This window comes from Cicer arietinum, chromosome 5 (assembly GCF_000331145.2).
Source record: "Cicer arietinum cultivar CDC Frontier isolate Library 1 chromosome 5, Cicar.CDCFrontier_v2.0, whole genome shotgun sequence".
Classification (NCBI taxonomy): domain Eukaryota; kingdom Viridiplantae; phylum Streptophyta; class Magnoliopsida; order Fabales; family Fabaceae; genus Cicer; species Cicer arietinum.
The window spans coordinates 49139912-49159864 of NC_021164.2; the positions used below are offsets into that span (position 1 = coordinate 49139912).

At 31.2% G+C, this 19953-nt stretch overlaps 1 protein-coding gene across 2 annotated transcripts; it reads left to right on the forward strand.

The window, feature by feature from the left end:
- The first annotated feature begins 5809 nt into the window (after window positions 1-5809).
- On the forward strand, window positions 5810-14988 carry LOC101505883 (serine/threonine-protein phosphatase 5). 2 transcript variants are annotated; one of them, XM_004499937.4, is made up of 14 exons: window positions 5810-5943; window positions 6979-7126; window positions 7473-7642; window positions 7743-7814; window positions 9398-9548; window positions 11227-11400; window positions 12063-12171; window positions 12254-12371; window positions 12983-13130; window positions 13480-13728; window positions 13821-13946; window positions 14030-14130; window positions 14323-14397; window positions 14608-14988. In XM_004499937.4, the coding sequence occupies exons 2-14, from the start codon at window positions 7057-7059 to the stop codon at window positions 14665-14667; spliced, it is 1623 nt and encodes a 540-aa protein (XP_004499994.1). In that variant the 5' UTR covers window positions 5810-5943; window positions 6979-7056; the 3' UTR covers window positions 14668-14988. The 2 variants fall into 2 exon arrangements, with proteins under 2 accessions (XP_004499994.1, XP_004499995.1); XM_004499938.4 differs by lacking the exon at window positions 11227-11400.
- Window positions 14989-19953: the final 4965 nt, after the last annotated feature.

A 19953-nucleotide genomic window follows, 5' to 3' on the forward strand; every position in this document is an offset into this window, starting at 1 on the left:
AGTGACGTGTGATCTCAAATTTCTCACAAAAAAACTCCAAGCCTCTTTTGTCTCACCTTCCACAAGAGCATAAGCAATTGGAATGATATTGTCGTTCCCATCCTGTGCAACTGCTACCAATAGAGTTCCCTTATACTTGCCGTATAACCAAGTTCCATCAACTTATACAATTGGTTTGCAAAATTTAAACGCAGATATGCATGGAACGTAAGCTCAAAATAGTCTATGAAAGATTGGCATCCCATTTATCAAACCATGTTCATTATAAGTTGAGATTGTTTCCATTTTAATAATGGTTCCTGGAGCAAACGTTTGCATAACTAATAACCATCGTGGAAGTTGATTGTAAGACTCTTCCCAATTGCCATAAATTTGTTCGATTGCCTTATTTTTTCCCAACCAAGCATTTCTATAACTAATTGTGTAGTTATACAAAGTCTGAATCTGAGCAATAATGACCTTCACTTTGATTGAAGGGTCCATACTCATAACTTGCATTATACTTGCACATATCATGTTAGAATCGAGCTTTGTATGATCTTGTGATAATGCAGAATTTGTGCATGTATGAGGCGCATTCAATTTCCCAATCACCCATAATTCACTTTTTTTGCGTTTTGAAGCTCTACATCTAAACAAACAATTTGGATGTGAACAAATAATAATGTACCTTTCTAAATCTGATTTTTGCACCACAAAGTTCAATGATTGTTTTAGATGATAACGCTTGATTGCATGTACACATTCATCCTTGTTCTAAAACTTCATTCCAACTTAAGAGCTCCACCTAAATTTGGGACTTCGTCAATGAACATGTGATCAAATTCAGTTGGTTGGTTTGCGGTGGATAGATTGATGTTCTTCATGTGGAATGGTGGATCGAATACAGGTGGGATAAGTTGATCTTCTGCTTCCATATCTTCATCAACATCATCATCGTCAGAATCACCAGATGATTCATCGAAGTATATTTCATCATCTTCACTATAATCACCTAATTCTTCCTCATTGATATTATAATGGACACTAAGTGGAAGATCACATTGTGGACTTGTTGGGAGAGATTCGTGATAAAGTTGTTGGGAGACATTGTGGACATGTTGAGTTTGTTCATTTTGGCTAGAGTATGGTTGATAGTGTTGTGATGGAGAATGTACGTCGGGTTGATAAGGGCTAAGTTGTTGGGAGACATTGTGGACATGTTGAGTTTGTTCATTTGGGCTAGAGTATGGTTCCTAGTGTTGTGATGGGATATAGTTGGGATTAGGCATGTTTGAGGTTGATGGTTGATTTGTTGAAGTAGGACCACTTTCAAATGTAATGTATAACTAAATGGTGCCAAGTTGTGACCATTATGCATAAACATCAAACATGAGTTGAACATCTTCGTCATCACAAACCTTCATCAATTCAAATCTGGTTGTATTTCAACCAAAGAAGACAAGGTGTCGATAAACTATATCAGTTATCGTCACGTTGTCGTCGAACTGCAACTTTTTCTTAATGACATTCTTTAGACGAGCAAGGTTGCTACTAGAATGTACTTTGAATGCCTTTTTGTAATCACTTACAAATGTTTTCCCTTCAACTCCATCGACAATTGAACCATTGTAATAAACAATACAAATGACTTGTTGAGAAGCCATGATTATGATGAAATAGAAGGTATGATGAGATAGAAGGTATTTTATATTTTATATTAATGTCTTATATATATAATATTTTATATATTATTAATTTATATGTTGTTAATTTTATATTTTATATTAATGTCTTATATATATAATATTTTATATATTATTAATTTATATGTTGTTAATTTTATATTTTATATTAATGTCTTATATATATAATATTTTATATATTATTAATTTATATGTTGTTAATTTTATATTTTATATTAATGTCTTATATATATAATATTTTATATATTATTAATTTATATGTTGTTAATTTTATATTTTATATTAATGTCTTATATATATAATATTTTATATATTATTAATTTATATGTTGTTAATTTTATATTTTATATTAATGTCTTATATATATAATATTTTATATATTATTAATTTATATGTTGTTAATTTTATATTTTATATTAATGTCTTATATATATAATATTTTATATATTATTAATTTATATGTTGTTAATTTTATATTTTATATTAATGTCTTATATATATAATATTTTATATATTATTAATTTATATGTTGTTAATTTTATATTTTATATTAATGTCTTATATATATAATATTTTATATATTATTAATTTATATGTTGTTAATTTTATATTTTATATTAATGTCTTATATATATAATATTTTATATATTATTAATTTATATGTTATTAATTTTATATTTTATATTAATGTCTTATATATATAATATTTTATATATTATTAATTTATATGTTATTAATTTTATATTTTATATTAATGTCTTATATATATAATATTTTATATATTATTAATTTATATGTTATTAATTTTATATTTTATATTAATGTCTTATATATATAATATTTTATATATTATTAATTTATATATTGTTAATTTTATATTTTATATTAATGTCTTATATATAGAATATTTTATATTTTATATATTATTAATTTTATATTTTATATTAATGTCTTATATATAGAATATTTTTTATATTATTAATTTATATATTGTTAATTTTATATTTTATATTAATGTCTTATATATAGAATATTTTATATATTATTAATTTATATATTGTTAATTTTATATTTTATATTAATGTCTTGTCTTATATATTGAATATGTTTTATATTATTAATTTATATATTATTAATTTATATTTTATATTATTAATTTCAGAATCCCTTGAAGGATAAACTAAAATGGCATGGTCATGCCAATAAAAAACCGAACGAAACCATATTACCGTATTTGCAACAAGTTGGATTTGGTGAAGTGATCAAACTAGGAAACTACAATATCGATGTCGGTTTCATTACTGCTATGGTTGAAAGATGGAGACCAGAAACTCATACTTTTCATCTCCCGGTAGGTGAGTGCACAATAAATTTAGAAGACGTATACTATATTTTAGGATTAAATGTGTCTGGTATTCCTGTTAGCGGTTCAAATTTTGTGAATGTTAAAGATGTTTGTCAAGAATATTTAGGAGTTATCCCACCTGAGGGAGCAACAAAATGTAATTCTATTAAATTAAAATGGCTCAAAGATACTTTTGATAATGTTGGTGAAAACGCATCCGAAGTAGAAAAACAAACATCATGTCGAGCATATATATTACGTATGATTGGAGGATTGTTCATGCCAGACAAATCCAATAATCGTGTACATTTAAAATATCTTTCAATCTTGGACGATTTAAATAAAGCATCCCACTATAGTTGGGGTTCGGCAGTTTTAGTAACACTCTATAGAGAATTATGCCTTGCTACGAAACCCAACGTAATGTCGATGGGAGGATGTGCATTGTTGTTGCAAAACTGGGCATGGTATCGTTTGAGTTGTGTTGCTCCAGATGCACCAAGTGCATGGATATTTCCACTTGCACAAAGGTAACTATTGCACATAATTTTTATATATTTTTATTTTTTAAAACTTATTACTTACCGTATTCGTATTACTAATTTTATTATATTTTTATTTTTTATATATTCGACAGATTTAATTCCGGGGGTTTAAATTTCAGTAAAGTTCCTCACAACAATATCGAAGGATATCAGAATACAATCGATCATATGATGGTTCAAGAAGTAATATATTCATTCTCATGTAGTTGCACTTTTAAATTTTTTATATCTCTTAATATTCACTTTAGCCTGCATCCAGTTTCGTTGGAGACCGTATCTCGGATTCCAACACGAGGTACCCGAACAAGAGATCAACACTTGAACTGCATGTACCTATCTGCACTGCTATCATATCGTCGAAAAATATCATGCAGATAGAGTCGCGCTTCAGTTCGGCTTTCATCAACAAATTCTGCAACCTCCAGAAGATATGACGCTCTACCATGAGATCGACATGAGACGTGGCATTGATGATAATTGGAGTGTGGTTTGGAAAGATGAGATTCAACATTGGAATGAACGTCAGAATTACATATTGCAAGGTCAGTACGTCGAAGGTGTTTTACGCCACACTAACGAATATATGAATTGGTTCACGCATCACACTAAATTATACATATCTGTGGAAAGATACATGCGCGATCCACGTTTGCAACCTTCAACATATCCTGATGTTCACTCTATGCCTCAATCAATCCCACAACAAAATATCATGCACCAAACACCGTCTTTCTCATCACCACAACATTTTCATGAAGCTGCAGATATACCGACTCAATACTACGTTCCTTCAGTGCCAGTGCCAACAATACCCTCTCCCATTAATCCGACCGAGAGCGGAATTTTCTATAATTTGTTTGGTACTCATTGCACAACTCCTGAGTCGGCTTTTGCGGCTTTTGATTCTATGTATAATGTCGAAACTCAAAATTATACGGAAGCAGGTGGTAGTGGTTCTAATCCACAAACAGATTACAACGAGGATCAACCACAACAACCTCAAGTTGTTCAAAGGGCTAGACGAGTTCGACGACCGCGTAGATGTGGAACTGGAGGTCATTTAGATGACAATAATTAATTTTCTTTGATGTAATTTTTTATTTGTAGTATTTTTTCTTTTTTTTAATGTATATTTCTTTTAAAAAGTTATATAATATTATTAAATTAATTATTTTAATTATTTATAATAATATTTTATATTTTTTAATGTTATAATTATTTTTAAAATATTTAATAATAATAAATATAATATACCCAATAATAAATAACAAAATTCAACAACCAAATAATATATAATATTAAAATACATTATTGAATATATTAAATAATAAAAGTATTTTTATTTTATTAATAGAATTTTCTTTTTATTATTATTATTAAAATTATTATTATTATTATAATAATTATTAAAAGTTATATAATATTATTAAATTAATTATTTTTATTATTTATAATAATATTTTGTATTTTTTAATGTTATAATTATTTTTAAAATATCTAATAATAATAAATATAATATACCCAATAATAAATAACAAAATTCAACAAAAAAAAATGAAGCAAGTAGGAGGTCGCATCCCCAGGATGCGACCATCTAGTGAGGTTCGAATTTTTTTTCTTCAGGGTCGCATCCCCAGGTTGGTTGCGATCTGCAGCTGGGACTAAAAAGTAGGGCATTTTAGTATTATTTTTTAGAAGTGGGGCAATCTGGTATTAAAATTAGAAAAAAAAGATATTTGTATAAAAAATCCTTGTATATCAGGTGTTCTAACTCTATTTATTTGACTTTTGTTCTTTCTCTTTTACACCAACATCAAATCAAATAACCATATAGATAAGTGTAAATGTTTATAGGAACTAATATATTCAAGATATTTTATAATATAATTGTAAACGTTTTTGAGGAAGAGATAGCGTTTCAGTCTAAAAAAAAATTTATATTAATATTTATAAAAGAATTTACATTTATTTCATTCTGATAGCAGTAGCAAAGATCAAATTCATATTATATAAATTTAATATTTATTTTTTTATCATTAAATTAAACAATTCAATTTAAAATGAATTTTTCTAGAAGTAATAGAAATATAATTGCTCAAAAAATATCTCGTAGACCAAAATTCCTTTTTTTTTTTATGAAATAATTACACTTTATGTATAATTCCAATTTTCATGGTACGAGATCATACAATTTAATTAATTTAATTATCTTATTAATTGATAAGAATTATTAGTTTATATAATTACTTTAAGGGAAAGAAAGTATTGCAAAGTGAGAAGTTGAGGAAGGGGAGTTATTGTTATTAGGGTGTCTCAACTCACACAAATCCCCTTTCACTTTTCCAGCCTCCACTGCCCACGCACGCCGGTCAATCTCTCTCTCTCTCTCTCTCTATCTCTATCTCTTTCATGTTCAATTAAACCATGTTTAGATCTTCTTCTTTTTATTCACGCCTTGGTGTTTCTCTTCAACTATCAATTAGTCTTCAAATTAGCTTCTCTCTCACTGATTACAATCGTCTATAACTCTTATAATTTATTATTCACTTTTTGCATGTGTTGTTTTGTTCTCACGCTTTCACTTTTTAACTCAGTTTATGTATATTCTAACGTTATTAATAATGTAAAAGACAGTGCTTTGTTCCTTTAAGTGTGTTTGTGCAGCTGAAACCAAAATTTAAGGATATTCTTTTAACAAGTTTTGATCTTTTTGCATAGAATCTTGTGTTTTAAGTTTTTTGTTTGTTTGTTTGTTTATTTTTATTTTTATTTTTATTATTATTATTATTATTATTATTATTATTATTATTATTGTTATTATTGTTATTATTATTATTATTATTATTATTATTATTATTATTTTGTGCTTGAATTTGTTAATAAATATATGTTGTTGTTAACCATGATAGTGGTGATAGTAATGTGATTACAATGATTAGGTTCTTAATGTTTACATTAGAAGTAGACAGAAAGATCATGTTGGTTGACCCTACTGTTATATTTTTTAGTCTTAATCCTCTGGTTTCCTGGGAAAAAACCCTGATAATTTGGAGTTTGACCGGGAGTTAAGTAAACCTTGGCCAAGAATTGTTCATACCAGAGTTTGAACTCAGGTACTCCAAATCGATTCAACTAGGGTTAGAAGCCTACCCCTACTGTTATTTCCTTGACTTAACAATAATGATGAATTAGGGAGGATTATAATTAGGGTTTAAATTATGTAAGTTAAAATTTTGTGTGTTCCTATAAGTATTGTATGCATTCTTTTCATCTGTTTTGCCAGCTTTATCAATTTGCAACACCATATTATAGAGGCTTGTCACTTGTGATTTATGATATAGATTCTTTGCGGTGCTGGTTACTGTTATACTTTTAATAATACTTTTTCTGTTTTATTTAGCAGGTTGGTTATTGCGAGGAAAAGGTTGAGTCTGTTATGTTCTGAATTTCGTCACCATATACAACAAAAGCTTCAACTAAAATGGAAACTGAAGAGCAAAATGTTGCAAAAGCTGAAGAACTTAAAGTCCTTGCCAATGAAGCATTCAAAGGTAATTAATACTTAGTTTTTTAATAATATGATGATTCATTTACTTGCTTTAACAGTTTATGATAATTACTTTTGTGGTAAATTAAATTTTAGCTGAATCATTGAATGTGACTCAATTTGACGAGTAACACTTTCATCCTTCATTGTTGGTATCACATAATTAGAGCAAATATCATGTGATTTATTCTGAAAATTATGTCATATGTTTCCTCCTATATGTTATTGACTATATGGTGATGCTATATATAAGAATGAGAGATTGTGAATGTTGTTTGCAATGACCTACTGCTTCAATACTTTAATTTGCCAACATTTGTTGATCTTGCGAATTCCTTTTTTTGTTCCAGATCGGAAATTTTCCCATGCTATTGATCTATACACACAAGCAATTGAGCTAAATGGTCGAAATGCAGTTTACTTTGCTAATCGTGCCTTTGCCCATCTTCGGCTTGAGGAATACGGTAGTGCAATACAAGATGCTACACAGGCTATAGAAGTTGATCCTAAATATTCAAAGGTTCTCCAATTCCTAAAACTTTAGAGTTTAGACACCTTCCTGTATTTAGTTATCTTTAATGATAATATTTGTTCCAACCAACTATGCTTTGTTGTTATAGGGTTATTACAGGCGAGGTGCTGCTCATCTCGGGCTGGGGAAATTCAAGGAAGCACTGAAAGATTTTCAGCAGGTAACTATATGTAATTGTTAAAATTCAGTGTATGTTTTTATTATTCTTTGTTAGTAGTCCTACTCAACACAACTTCCTAGACATTGAATGTAATTATTGAATCATCGTTATAAATAGAAGATGTGATCTCACAAGAAACACATAAATTTATTAATATTTTTCAGTAATTATAAATATCTGTTGTCTTTATAAGGTTGGAACAAGGAGCATGGTTTGAAAATAACACGTTTGCAATTTGCATTAGTAATCAGTTGCAATTCATTATTGGAGAACGTTGATAGACCAATGTTCATATAGTCCTTCCATTAGTCATATAAATAATAGTTGTACCAAAGAAAATATCAGAATTTAAGAATAGAATTTTACTTCAATGGTTGTGTGATTTTTTCAATTGCAACCTACGATTATGGTAGTGCAAAGTCTAGAGATGGGAATGTGGTTCAAAGTTATAGGTCCTGACTCATTGGCTGATTGCAGAAGTTGCAAACCAAAAACAATTGGACCGCTGAAAGTTTCTTTTGATCAGTGCAAGAGAACGATCCAACCTATCACTTTGAGGACAGGGTCGCAAACCATGAACAATGGTTGTTGTGGAATTTTTTCCGATCATTGCTAGATAGCGATCCAACCTATCATCTTGAGGACCAGCGACAATGTGAAACTTCAAGGAGGGGAGATGGGGTGTATTTTTACGAACATCCGGCATATTAGTTGTTTGCCGTTCAATTTAGTTGGAAATAATTAGGTTGAGTTAGTTAGAGGGAATTCTTCATCAAGGCAGGGAGGTTGCAGAGCCCAAAGATAGGGAATTCTTCGCTAAATCTTCTAAAAAATACCAATTCATATATAGAGCCCTTAGGGTAAATAGAAGCTGGCATGTTAACCCACTTTTTAACTCTAAAATAAAAGTTAAAAAAAAAGGCATAATTGCACCAGAGCTCCTTTATCTTAATTTTTGTATCAATGCAGTCTATTATCGTTTTCCTTTCAAGTTAGTCTTTTATGTATAAAAATGTCAACGACGTTGGACCAAACCTCATTTTCCATCCATGTCTTTTTTTAGAAGTCTTACTTGACCATTCAGGTAAGATCATTCAAGGTCATATGTGCAAATCTGTAACAAAAGTGGATTGAAACTGAAAGTCCAATGGTGTAAATAATATAAAGGACTAACTTGACACGAAAAAGAGATAAAATAAAAGACTACATTGATATAAAAAATTAAGATAAAGGACTCTCAGTGGAATATTGCCTAAAAATTCACTTACTAGTTGCTAATTCTTGTTTAAATTGTCGGAATCTGATAATTTTTCTTGTTGCGCAACCTCATTGAAATGTTCTCACATGAAGGTCATCTGCTCGCTGAAGCAGACAGTTCTTTGACCTTTAATGTTGTCACGCATTCTTGAATTTCTGTTTTATTGGTACCTTATTTGGAATATCTTTTAAACCAAACTCTACTTTAGGTTTTTACCATCCTTCAAAGTAACTCTCACTACCTCGCTTTTTTTGTTTTGTAATATCTACTTGTGTCAATTCGTAAACATGATTGATATGATATATCAAATACTTAAAATGACCAGGTCAAGAAGATGTGTCCAAATGATCCCGATGCAACAAAGAAACTGAAGGAATGTGAAAAAGCAGTTATGAAACTGAAATTTGAAGAAGCAATTTCTGTACCAGGATCTGAAAAGCATCCAATAGCTGACTCCATAGATTTCCGTTCAATAGGTACTATTGTGAATATGTTTCTTACGCTTATATCTTTATTTTATCATATCTTTTTCTAAGCCTCCCTTCCCTTGTGGACAACCTTTTGTTGTCACGTTTTTTGTGCAGTGTTTTATTTTCTCATGATGCACCCATGTCTTACCTTTTTGCTTGTTTTTTATCCCGGTGTATTTTAGTTTATTTTTTATCTATGTGTATATAAAGAGTACTAATGCAGCTTCGATATTGTAAACTTCAAATAACATGCCCTTAGAGGAGGAGTAACTGCTCCTGTTATGAATATCTTTTGACCTTGAGTTAGCATTCTTTCATATATAGATGCATGTTTTCAAGGATCCTGATATCTTTGATGTGAAAAATGAAGCAATTATGTTTATTGTCATTTCAATAATAAAGTTATGGATGTGACTTCCGGTTTTTCATCAGATCATTTGACTGGTCTCCTCATTTAATTGTATTGCTGATGTGATATCCTTCTTTGCACCTTGTTCATTTTCCTGGGGTTGATTAGATGGAGTAAGATGTCAGTTAATATCTAGTTTCCATTAATAGTTTTCATTCGTTTGCATCCGTTTCAAAATTTGATAAGGTTACGAGTATTGTTTCTTTGAGTAAGTAGTAGTGATGATAGTGGTCTAAGTAGCAATGAGAACAGTTTAATGAACCATTGCTATGAATTTGGGGATTTGATTTGTAACTTCCCAAGTTCTTGGGTGCATATATAAATCCTTGTCGGATTTGTTTTCAATCTTAATAAAAAAGATATGAAACGTGAAGTTGATGGAGAAGGAAAGAAGGGCATAGTGGAGGAATATAATCTCAGTGTGAAAAGAAATGAATTTTGAAACATCAAGTTATTGAAACCATTCGATGCATAAACTTTATTCGACAACCAAAGTAACCCCATTAGTTAGAAGACATCGCTCGTTGCAAATGATTTTATATTTCACTTTGGCAGTTTGTATTTCTTGCTTAAAAGGTTGAGGGTTGGGCAAGCACATTGATATGACGGGCATCTTTAAATTAGGTATCAGTGTATGATCTCATCTACTATGGCGTCTTCCTTGTGCTCTAGGACTCTATCTTAGGGCATGTTTGGTTCGAGAAAAGTTTCTTGCTCTCAATTTGCCACATGGTTTTCACATTGTTGGCTCTTTTTAATAATGTGTTGGTTATTAACCAAGGATCAAACTAATTCGTGCAGTAATCTACTTATATTTGTATGATTGGTTGACAATAAGTAAGTTATTGATTGCATTAACTTGATACTTGGTTGTCCAATATGTGAACTAAAATGGAAAACTTCGTATCAACAAAATGATAATTTTTGCTTCATATTTTTCTTCAACTTCATACTTCTGCCTTGTATTTCTTTCTCCCACCTCCTTCCTTTTAAGTGGTATAATAGATTTCAGAAGGCAGAGTAATAAAATAAATAAAAAATTAGTTAAAAGGAAGCTTATCAGTAGTTTTGAGTCTCCTGTTTGAAGAATATGCCTTACAAGTTACAAAATCTTTAAAAAATGGTCACATACCTTAATCAATACCTTAGAAGGTACCTTAATCACCTGTTTTTTTCATCACAATCCTTTCCCTAAGTTCTAGAGACATTTTATGCATGTTGGTTTTTGGATGTTTGCATACTTCACTATAAATTATCACTCTTGTATCATTATAGGAAAGGGCCGCAATTCTTCGGTGCCAACCGAAATTGCCATAGCAGCAGTGACAGTAGCAGTTATGGCAGTGGCGGTGATGTTGTTCAGGACATCAAAGACCACAATAGTAGCTACAATTGTGGTTGGTTTGCTGTTGGTCCTTGGGGCTTGGTGGTGGAGTGGCTGCAATACTGGTACATTTAGGAGTCATTTACAAGATCTAGGTCTAAGCCTAAAATTAATCAAGACCTAGAACCAATTAATCACAGGATGGTGTTGAACTGTTGATCTTAATTCAATTGAGAATTTTGAAACAAGTCAGGTGGAATCATTATCGATAATGCATTAAGAAATAAACTGTTTTGAAATGCAACACAATTAGTTTCATAAAAAACAAAATTTATTGATTTTATTGGTATGTGTGAATAATCTTAAAACAACACATAAAAAGGAAAGGAAGGTAGTATTAGTATACATGGATTGTCGATGCTATGTGCTTTTCAGTTTACCTTGTTTGAATTTTTTCTTTTGTGGTGTTCAATTGCTACCTGTATTGGCATCTACAAATTATGATTCCCTATTTGCAAGATTATTGCGTGTGCATTTTATTGATGTCTTTGGATTTGGTAGGGGATGAAAGTAATTTATCTGCTCTTCAACCCCCATTAATTAATTGGATTAATAATTTCCAGGACCATTAATCATTCCTGTTAATTGTATATATTGTCAGCGGTCTTTAATGTTCATAACCTTTTTTTTTGTTCGTTATTACTCTTAAGCTAATGTCGTGTTCTGTTGTTGCATTTGATTTCACTCGTGGACATGAATTGTTTTTGGTGCTTTATTTCAATAATAGATGTCGAGCCACAGTATTCAGGAGCAAGGATAGAGGGGGATGTTATTACTTTGGATTTTGTAAAGAAAATGATGGATGATTTCAAGAATCAGAAGTGCTTGCATAAACGGTACTAAAGGAAGAATTTTTGTTATATATCTGTTTGTACTTTCTTGAAGCGTATTCACTTTTGTCCTGCTTCAATGTTTTAGGTATGCATTCCAGATTGTATTGCAAACAAAAGATATGTTGCAAGCTTTGCCTTCTCTTGTTGACATAACTGTTCCTCATGGAAAACGTTTTACTGTTTGTGGCGATGTGCATGGTCAGGTAAGCGGTTTATTATATCCTTTGAATTGTTAAGAATATTTTTGGGTCTCAGACTTGATTTTGAATGTAAGCACTGTTGAAGTTGCTAGTTAACTTTTTAATATGGTAAAACAAATTGTTGCTAATATCTTCAAGATATCTTTTTGTTACTTAAAGATATTTAGGGGACAGGATTGTTCTCATTGCATCTTTTATTCTTCTAAACATTGTTCATAAAATGAGTGAAGTGCTTTTTTTTTTTGTCGATTTGTTTTGTTTTATTTGTGCTACATTTGTACAGGGATATAACTGCCGTGTTGAATTTACGACCATCTATTATTATTATTATTATTTCAATCTACTGATAAAAAATATAAGATTATTAGAAGTTTAAAAGAAGCAAGCATAGAAACATGTAGTTAGAGAGAAGGAGTAAAAATACAGAAAAATGAAAAAGAAATCTTCTTTTAATGTTTGACAAAGAAAATGACTTTATCCCACACTACATGAGAGGTTGCTGCGAGAAATTGTCCTTAATTCTGTCATCCATGTTGCTCGGTATTTTGTGATTAATTTTGTTTATTTTTCTTTAATTCTTAACCCTTCAATTTTATTTTTCACGACTCCTGCAGTTCTATGATCTTTTAAATATTTTTGAGCTGAATGGACTTCCTTCAGAAGAAAATCCATATCTATTTAATGGTGACTTTGTGGATAGAGGTTCTTTTTCTTTGGAAGTCATCCTCACTTTGTTTGCATTTAAGTGCATGTCTCCATCAGGTAAACCCTATCTTTTTCTTTATTAGCCTGTCAGGGTTCACTATTTTTTCATATACATAATGAGTTTATTGTATTTATTGTCTCTCAATCACGTGATTAGATACATGTGAAAATCTGTTAGGACAAAAATACTTTTTTAAAATTCATAATTTCATTTCATTATAATTCCTTTTTTTAAGGGATCATAATTCCTTGACTTCATATATTATAAATTTTTCATTTTTTTTCAAGTGAACCATATAATCTATATTCCTTTTTTGTGATTGGATTTACATATATTTATTTACTCCTTTCTCCAGTTCACAAAGTTGGGATGCTGTAACTTGTTTTGTTGCTATATTATTTTCAGCTATATATCTAGCTAGAGGAAATCATGAGAGCAAGAGCATGAACAAGATATATGGTTTTGAGGGCGAGGTGCGCTCAAAGTTGAACGAAACATTTGTCGAACTATTTGCGGAAGTATTCTGCTGTTTACCTTTGGCTCATGTGATAAATGAGAAAGTTTTCGTAGTACATGGAGGTCTTTTTAGTGTTGATGGGGTCAAACTTTCTGAAATCCGATCAATTAATCGGTTTTGTGAGCCTCCCGAGGAAGGTAAGATGCATCATTGTTTTTTTTCTTCAATTGATCTCACAGTTAACAGCACATACTTTATTTATTTATCTATCGATGTATGTTATGTGTAGGGTTGATGTGTGAGTTGCTATGGAGTGACCCACAACCTCTCCCTGGAAGAGGCCCAAGCAAGCGTGGTGTAGGACTTTCTTTTGGTGCGGATGTTACAAAAAGGTTCTTGAAGGAAAATAATTTAGGTATGTTTTCCATTGGTCCGACTCTGACACACTTTATTTCTTCTTTCACCAGTGACTACATAAAAATTAATATCATTTTACAGATTTAGTTGTGCGATCTCATGAAGTAAAGGACGAGGGTTATGAGATTGAACATGACGGTAAACTCATAACTGTGTTCTCTGCTCCAAATTACTGTGACCAGGTAACTATATCCCTTTTCTTACAATCTTTCTTTGTTGAATAATTTTATGGCATGTGCAGGAAAATAATTGTACATTGGTAATTGGTTGTTCGCATGGACTGTGTGTGCCATGCATCTTTATTAATGTATTTAAGTAATCACTTTTCCTCCTAAGATGTATATATATGCTGATTTTTTCATTGTTTTCTATAGATGGGTAACAAAGGTGCCTTTATTCGATTTGAAGCGCCTGATCTAAAACCTAACATTATTACATTCGCAGCAGTGGTAAGTATCTTTTGTATTTTGAAGTCTGTCATGTTATATTTGTCGTTATCAAAAATGAAAAAGGAAAAGGAAAACAATGAACAAAAATATATATAATTCTTCATTTTATTTAAAAATATTATGTTAGATTGTGATTATATACATATCTTTCATTCAATTTGAGTTTATAACAATCTTTTCTTGCTCTAATTCGCTTTTTTGAATTTGCAGCCACACCCTGATGTTAAGCCAATGGCTTATGCAAACAACTTCCTCAGGATGTTCTCATAATATTTATAAGCTGACTAGAAATCTAGAACTGCCAATAGTTGGTGCTGCTTTTGCTAATTGCAATGTCTAAGTTAAGCCCTAATGGTAACATTCAGAAGGTGGCTAGAGAAGATTTGGTCAGTACATGTTGATCACTGTTGTTTTGTATAATATTTTTGGCTTAAACATTTTATTGAAATTCATTTTTCCCTCTCCAAATGATGCCACTTTCTTTTTGTACCTTTTTGTCTATTGGTAAACAAGTGTAAGGATTCATGAGACAAGCAGTGATTAAGGTTTACTTGAAACTGGTTACATGAATGGCATAAGTAGATTGCACCACTTACTGTGTTTTGACGTCGTACTTTTTATTTGAGCTTTAGGAATGCATTTGGAAGAGTTTGTTAAAATTAGCATATGGTATGTTTCGATTACTTATTTGAGCTTTGAAAGGCTATTTGGAAGAATTTATAGAACAGTTTATTTCTATAAGCTTTTCTTGACAACTTGATGAAAATAGTATATAAGTTTATATGAAAATAGTTTAATTTTATTTTATCTATTGTTATAGAAATAATTTGTATATAAGTGTTTATATGATAAACATTTATATTACAAGTGCTTAATTAAGCTATTTTATCGTAACTGATCTTATTAGGTAAGCATTTTTAAGTGTTTAGGAGAAGTGCTAAAAAAAGCTTATAACATGTCCTATTATATTTCTTTTTAACTAAACTCCGTAAGATAATTTTGAAAAACAGTTCAATCATATTTCTTTTTCTTATAGGAATAATTTGTACTATTATTGTACATAAGATCTTTAATGAAAAACCTTAATCCAACAAACATTTACTTAATTTGTTTCCCTATATGTGCTTTTAGTCATGGGTATCTATTGATAAAATTGTATATATTTTTTAAAGTAATTTTTAATGGCCAATAAAAAATTATCTTTAGTATGGATATTTTTATTATTAAGAACAAGAACCATCAAGGTTGAAACATACAAACACAAGACTAAAGGAATATGTGGCGAGACTGGAAAGATACAAACACAACCTACACAAACAAATAATTTGGCCCAAGGGCACATCTCCTTTGAAAGACGATGTCTTGCGCGCCAAGTTAACAATATTAATTAATATTAATCTCATCGCCAAATTAAGAGACAATTCTGGTGGAAATGATGTTTTGCCTTCGTGCTTGGAGTAGACTATGAGAATCTATCTGAATTTTATAACCATTATAAGTGCATAGGTCACAATGTTTGTGCTTATAAAAGAGTTCACAATGAAAGGAATGATGAGGGAGTATAAGCTGCCAACAGAAAGAAATTAGCTAGACCAGAACAAAGGAAGAGACCTATGGCAAAGGATCACAAAATTAACAAGCAACAAATCTTGGAAGGGAAGGATCACACGACTAACAAGCAACCAATCTTGGAAGGGACAACAACCAAAGGTAAAGAACCTATTGAAGTAGCAATATCATAAAAGTAAGTGATCTATTTGATGATCCTCCTTCAACGATATACTCTACTTTTGACATTGCTTCCTTAGTCTTTTCCTCTAACACTTGTTAACTATTTATCCTTAGAGGTAGACTCTGATACCAATTGAAGTAGCAATATCAATCACAAAGAAAATGAGGTTTGAATTGTGATTTCTTTTTTAAAATATTAATACATGTTTTAATTTAAACTAACTCAAGATCAATCTTGGTTACTTATAAAAATTTCAAAAACGTTATTGGTTAGTAAAAATAAATGAAACAAATTATTTCTACGTGATTAGTGATAGTGAGTGAGAATTAATAGAGTATAGAGATAAAAGAATCACGCAATGATGTATTTTGGTTCACCCAAGATGGGTTACGTCTAGTCCTTACAGTTTGTGAACTTTTTCATTAATGTGCTTCACACAAGAACGTTCTTGTTTTCACACATTTTTTGTTGATCACTCTTGATCAATTACAACATTTACCTTTCAACTTTGAAATAATTTTTACAGATACCTTTTAGTCCATATAGGATTTTTATACAATATCATTTAATCACACAAATGATTTTTACACAACACTCAAACTATGTTTAAGAAATAGTCTTAAGTTTTCAAATGAAAATATGAAAGAAGGTTTGTAGGATCATAATCTACTCAACACTTGTTTGAGATTAATTATCAAAAATAACTTAGTAAAAAGATCCTTGAATCTATTGTAAGAGAAATGAAACTTTTGCTTGATTGAAGAGTTTTTTATTTCTCGAGTATGATTGTTTTAGTGATGAATTCATTGCACTTAAAAATCTTGTTATTGTTTCCACCTTGAGTTTTTTTATATACGTGATGTAGGTTGAAGATAGCTCATATAGCCGTTACTGAACCAACTGTTCAGAGTGGTAGTTTAACAGACATGTGTTCTATTTTATCTAAAACGTTCTTCCTTTGTAACCAGAAGGTTCTTCCTTTGTGCTTGAATGAATATTGTGATTGAGATCTTTAACATCTTTCTGCTGTCAGTTTTCTGCTTTATACGCAAGTTGGACTTTCTGCAAAAGTGAAACAATAATGTCTTATTCATCCTTGTTGTCTTAATTATACCTGTTAATAATCCATCAATCTGGAGATTGATCTGCTTTACACTTGTTGTTTTAGAAATATCCTTATGAGTTTTTGAAGTGACCTTCTCTAATTTGGAGCATTTTGGAGGACGGGGATCTTCGAACACATGTTGAGAAGCTGGAGAAGTCTGTCTTGGAGAGGGAACAACTGTAGTGCATAAGGAAGGCAACGTGGCAAAAGCTGAGCCAATAGTAGGAATGGTGTTGGATAAGGAATGTGCTTGAGGAATAGAGGAACCATAAATATCCATATATGAAAAAACAAGGTATTTTTTGATGTCAAACAATGAAGATAAGGATTTTTGTGGGGAGACAAAGGCCAGAGCCATTTGAGAGGTTCTATTAAAATGGATTTGGGGAAAAATGACTTTGGAGAATCATATTTTGAAGTGATTGTGGTGTTAGAATCCCAAAAGCATAAGTATTTGTATATGGTGTTGAGTGAGATGGAGTGGTAGTGAAAGGAAGATAATTTTGCTGAAAGGGAGAACATTCTTGAGGAATGTTAACTCAAAAGTTCTGAGTTTTTGGATTTAAGGATGCCTTCCTTTCAGAACGTTTGCTTTTGTTGGACCCAGGAGATAATGGTGATTGATCTTGAGGGAAGTAGAGAGTTGGTGGGATTGATGAATCTTTCTTCATGTGGGACATGTTTTTGGAATAGAATTTTGAAATTTTGATGATGAATTTTTCATTTTTAAGAGGGACGTTGAAATATTTGATTATTTTGGTGAGAACCATGCCATATGAAACTGTATTTATTTTGTAATCTCGGTTGGTGGAGGCGATCATGTTTTGGATGATGATATATGGAAGGTTGAGTTTTTGGCAATGGAGGAGGTGATAAATGACAAAAGCATAATTGTCAAAGATATACTTGTGGCTACCACAGTGGGGAAGGATTGAATGCTGATTGATATTGTTAAAAAGATTCGGAAGGGATTTCAAATCTGCAGACACATAGTTGGTTGAGCCAAGAATGAAGAGCTCATTGAAAATCATATATTTGTTGACATTTAGGGTACAATATCAATATTTGCCAAAGATTGTTGGCCCTTTTGTGGTAATTGCAGGATTTCAGCTAAGGTTGCTGGAGTGAGTCGGATTTCTACCCCTTTTAAGGTGGAGACAAACAGAGCTATGTCAGGAAAGGCTTAAACCTTGCAGTAAAATGCTCAAATGACTTATGGATAGAAATAGTATGAAATTTCCTGAAATTCTGACCAACACAGAGAAGTTAGTATGTTGTTTGATTGATTTTTCTTCAAACTAAAGGTTATCAAACACAGACTCTGAAATTCCAAAGGGTTTTTAGCCCACTTGTCTTGAATGTTTTTCTAGTATTTGGTTGAGAGTAAAGGTGTGATAAGAATTTTTGAAACTATTTTCTTTAGAGGTTGTTGTTTGGTTTGAGGTTTGTGTGAAGTTGTTGTTGTGGAGTGGAACTGTGTGGAAAACATTCTGGTGAGATAGTTTTTGATGGAGAATGTTCTAATTTTTTTGTTTTCGGTGCAAGCTTTTTAGATTTTTTTTTATTTTTGTTTGGCTAAAAAGTGAGATAAAGTGGAGGATGATTTTGTTGATTTTAAGAGTGACTCTGTAGTAATTTGAGGAAAGGATTTGGATTTTTTAGGTAGTGGTTTTGAATATGGGAATAGACATTGTACATGTTTTGATGGTAGAGTGGTTGGTTTCGTGGGTTTTGGTGTTGTAGCAGAAAGTTCTGAAGATTTTGATGCAGAAGGTCTTGATGATTTTGATGGTGGTTTTGGTGGTGTTTTTGAACTAGAATCGTCATCAGAAATGGTATAAATGGTGGTGCCCACACTCTTGGATTGTTTGGAGGTACCAACTCCAGTCATTATTCTCATTGATCTCCATTTTGATGGAGGATTATCATATTGAATTTTTTGAGGTTTTTCTTGAGATGTAGTGGAACTTGACTGGTGTTTGGGAAATTGCATTGGAAGAGAGGATGGAGTACAGTAGAGAGAGGGGCGAGTGAAATAGGGGGTGGACTGGTTTCAGGAGATGAAATGAGATACGCAGAAAAAAGTTTTTTCTGATGAAGAAACTTTTGGAGGAATGGGTCGTGGTGGTGGAGATGGTGACTGAGGAGGAGATGGTGAGGGAGAAGGGAATCTTGGAGTCATATTTTTTGGATCAGAAGCTTTGGTGCGAGCAATGTTTTTTGAAAGAGAGAAAAAAAAAACTAAAACTAGGATAGCAGAAGATGAAGGTACAAACGTTGAGATGGAACGAAAGAGAAACAGATTTTGGGGAATAGATGAGGGAGATAGTGTCGCACATGGGTATAAAATAGTGTGTGGTTGTGAAGTGACAAGAGGTACTAGGAAAGAGGAAAGTAGGTTATAATGAGGCTAAGGTAGCCTTTTTTTGAATGAAGGAAAAAGAAAGCCGTTACTTTTCCTTTTTGAAACTTTTAAACTTCACTTAAATGACATGGAGACTGATGTGAGGAAGAGAGAATGGAGAACGTTCTTCGTTAGAGGCAGAACGATCTGGTCATACTTTAAAATTATCTTCAACAATAGGTTTAGTAAAGATGTCAGCAAATTGATTTTTAGTTCAACAAAGATTAATTCAACTTCCTTTTTGTTAACATGATCCTGAATAAAATGATATTTTATTTCACTGTATTTTGATCTTGAACGTTGAATGAGATTTTT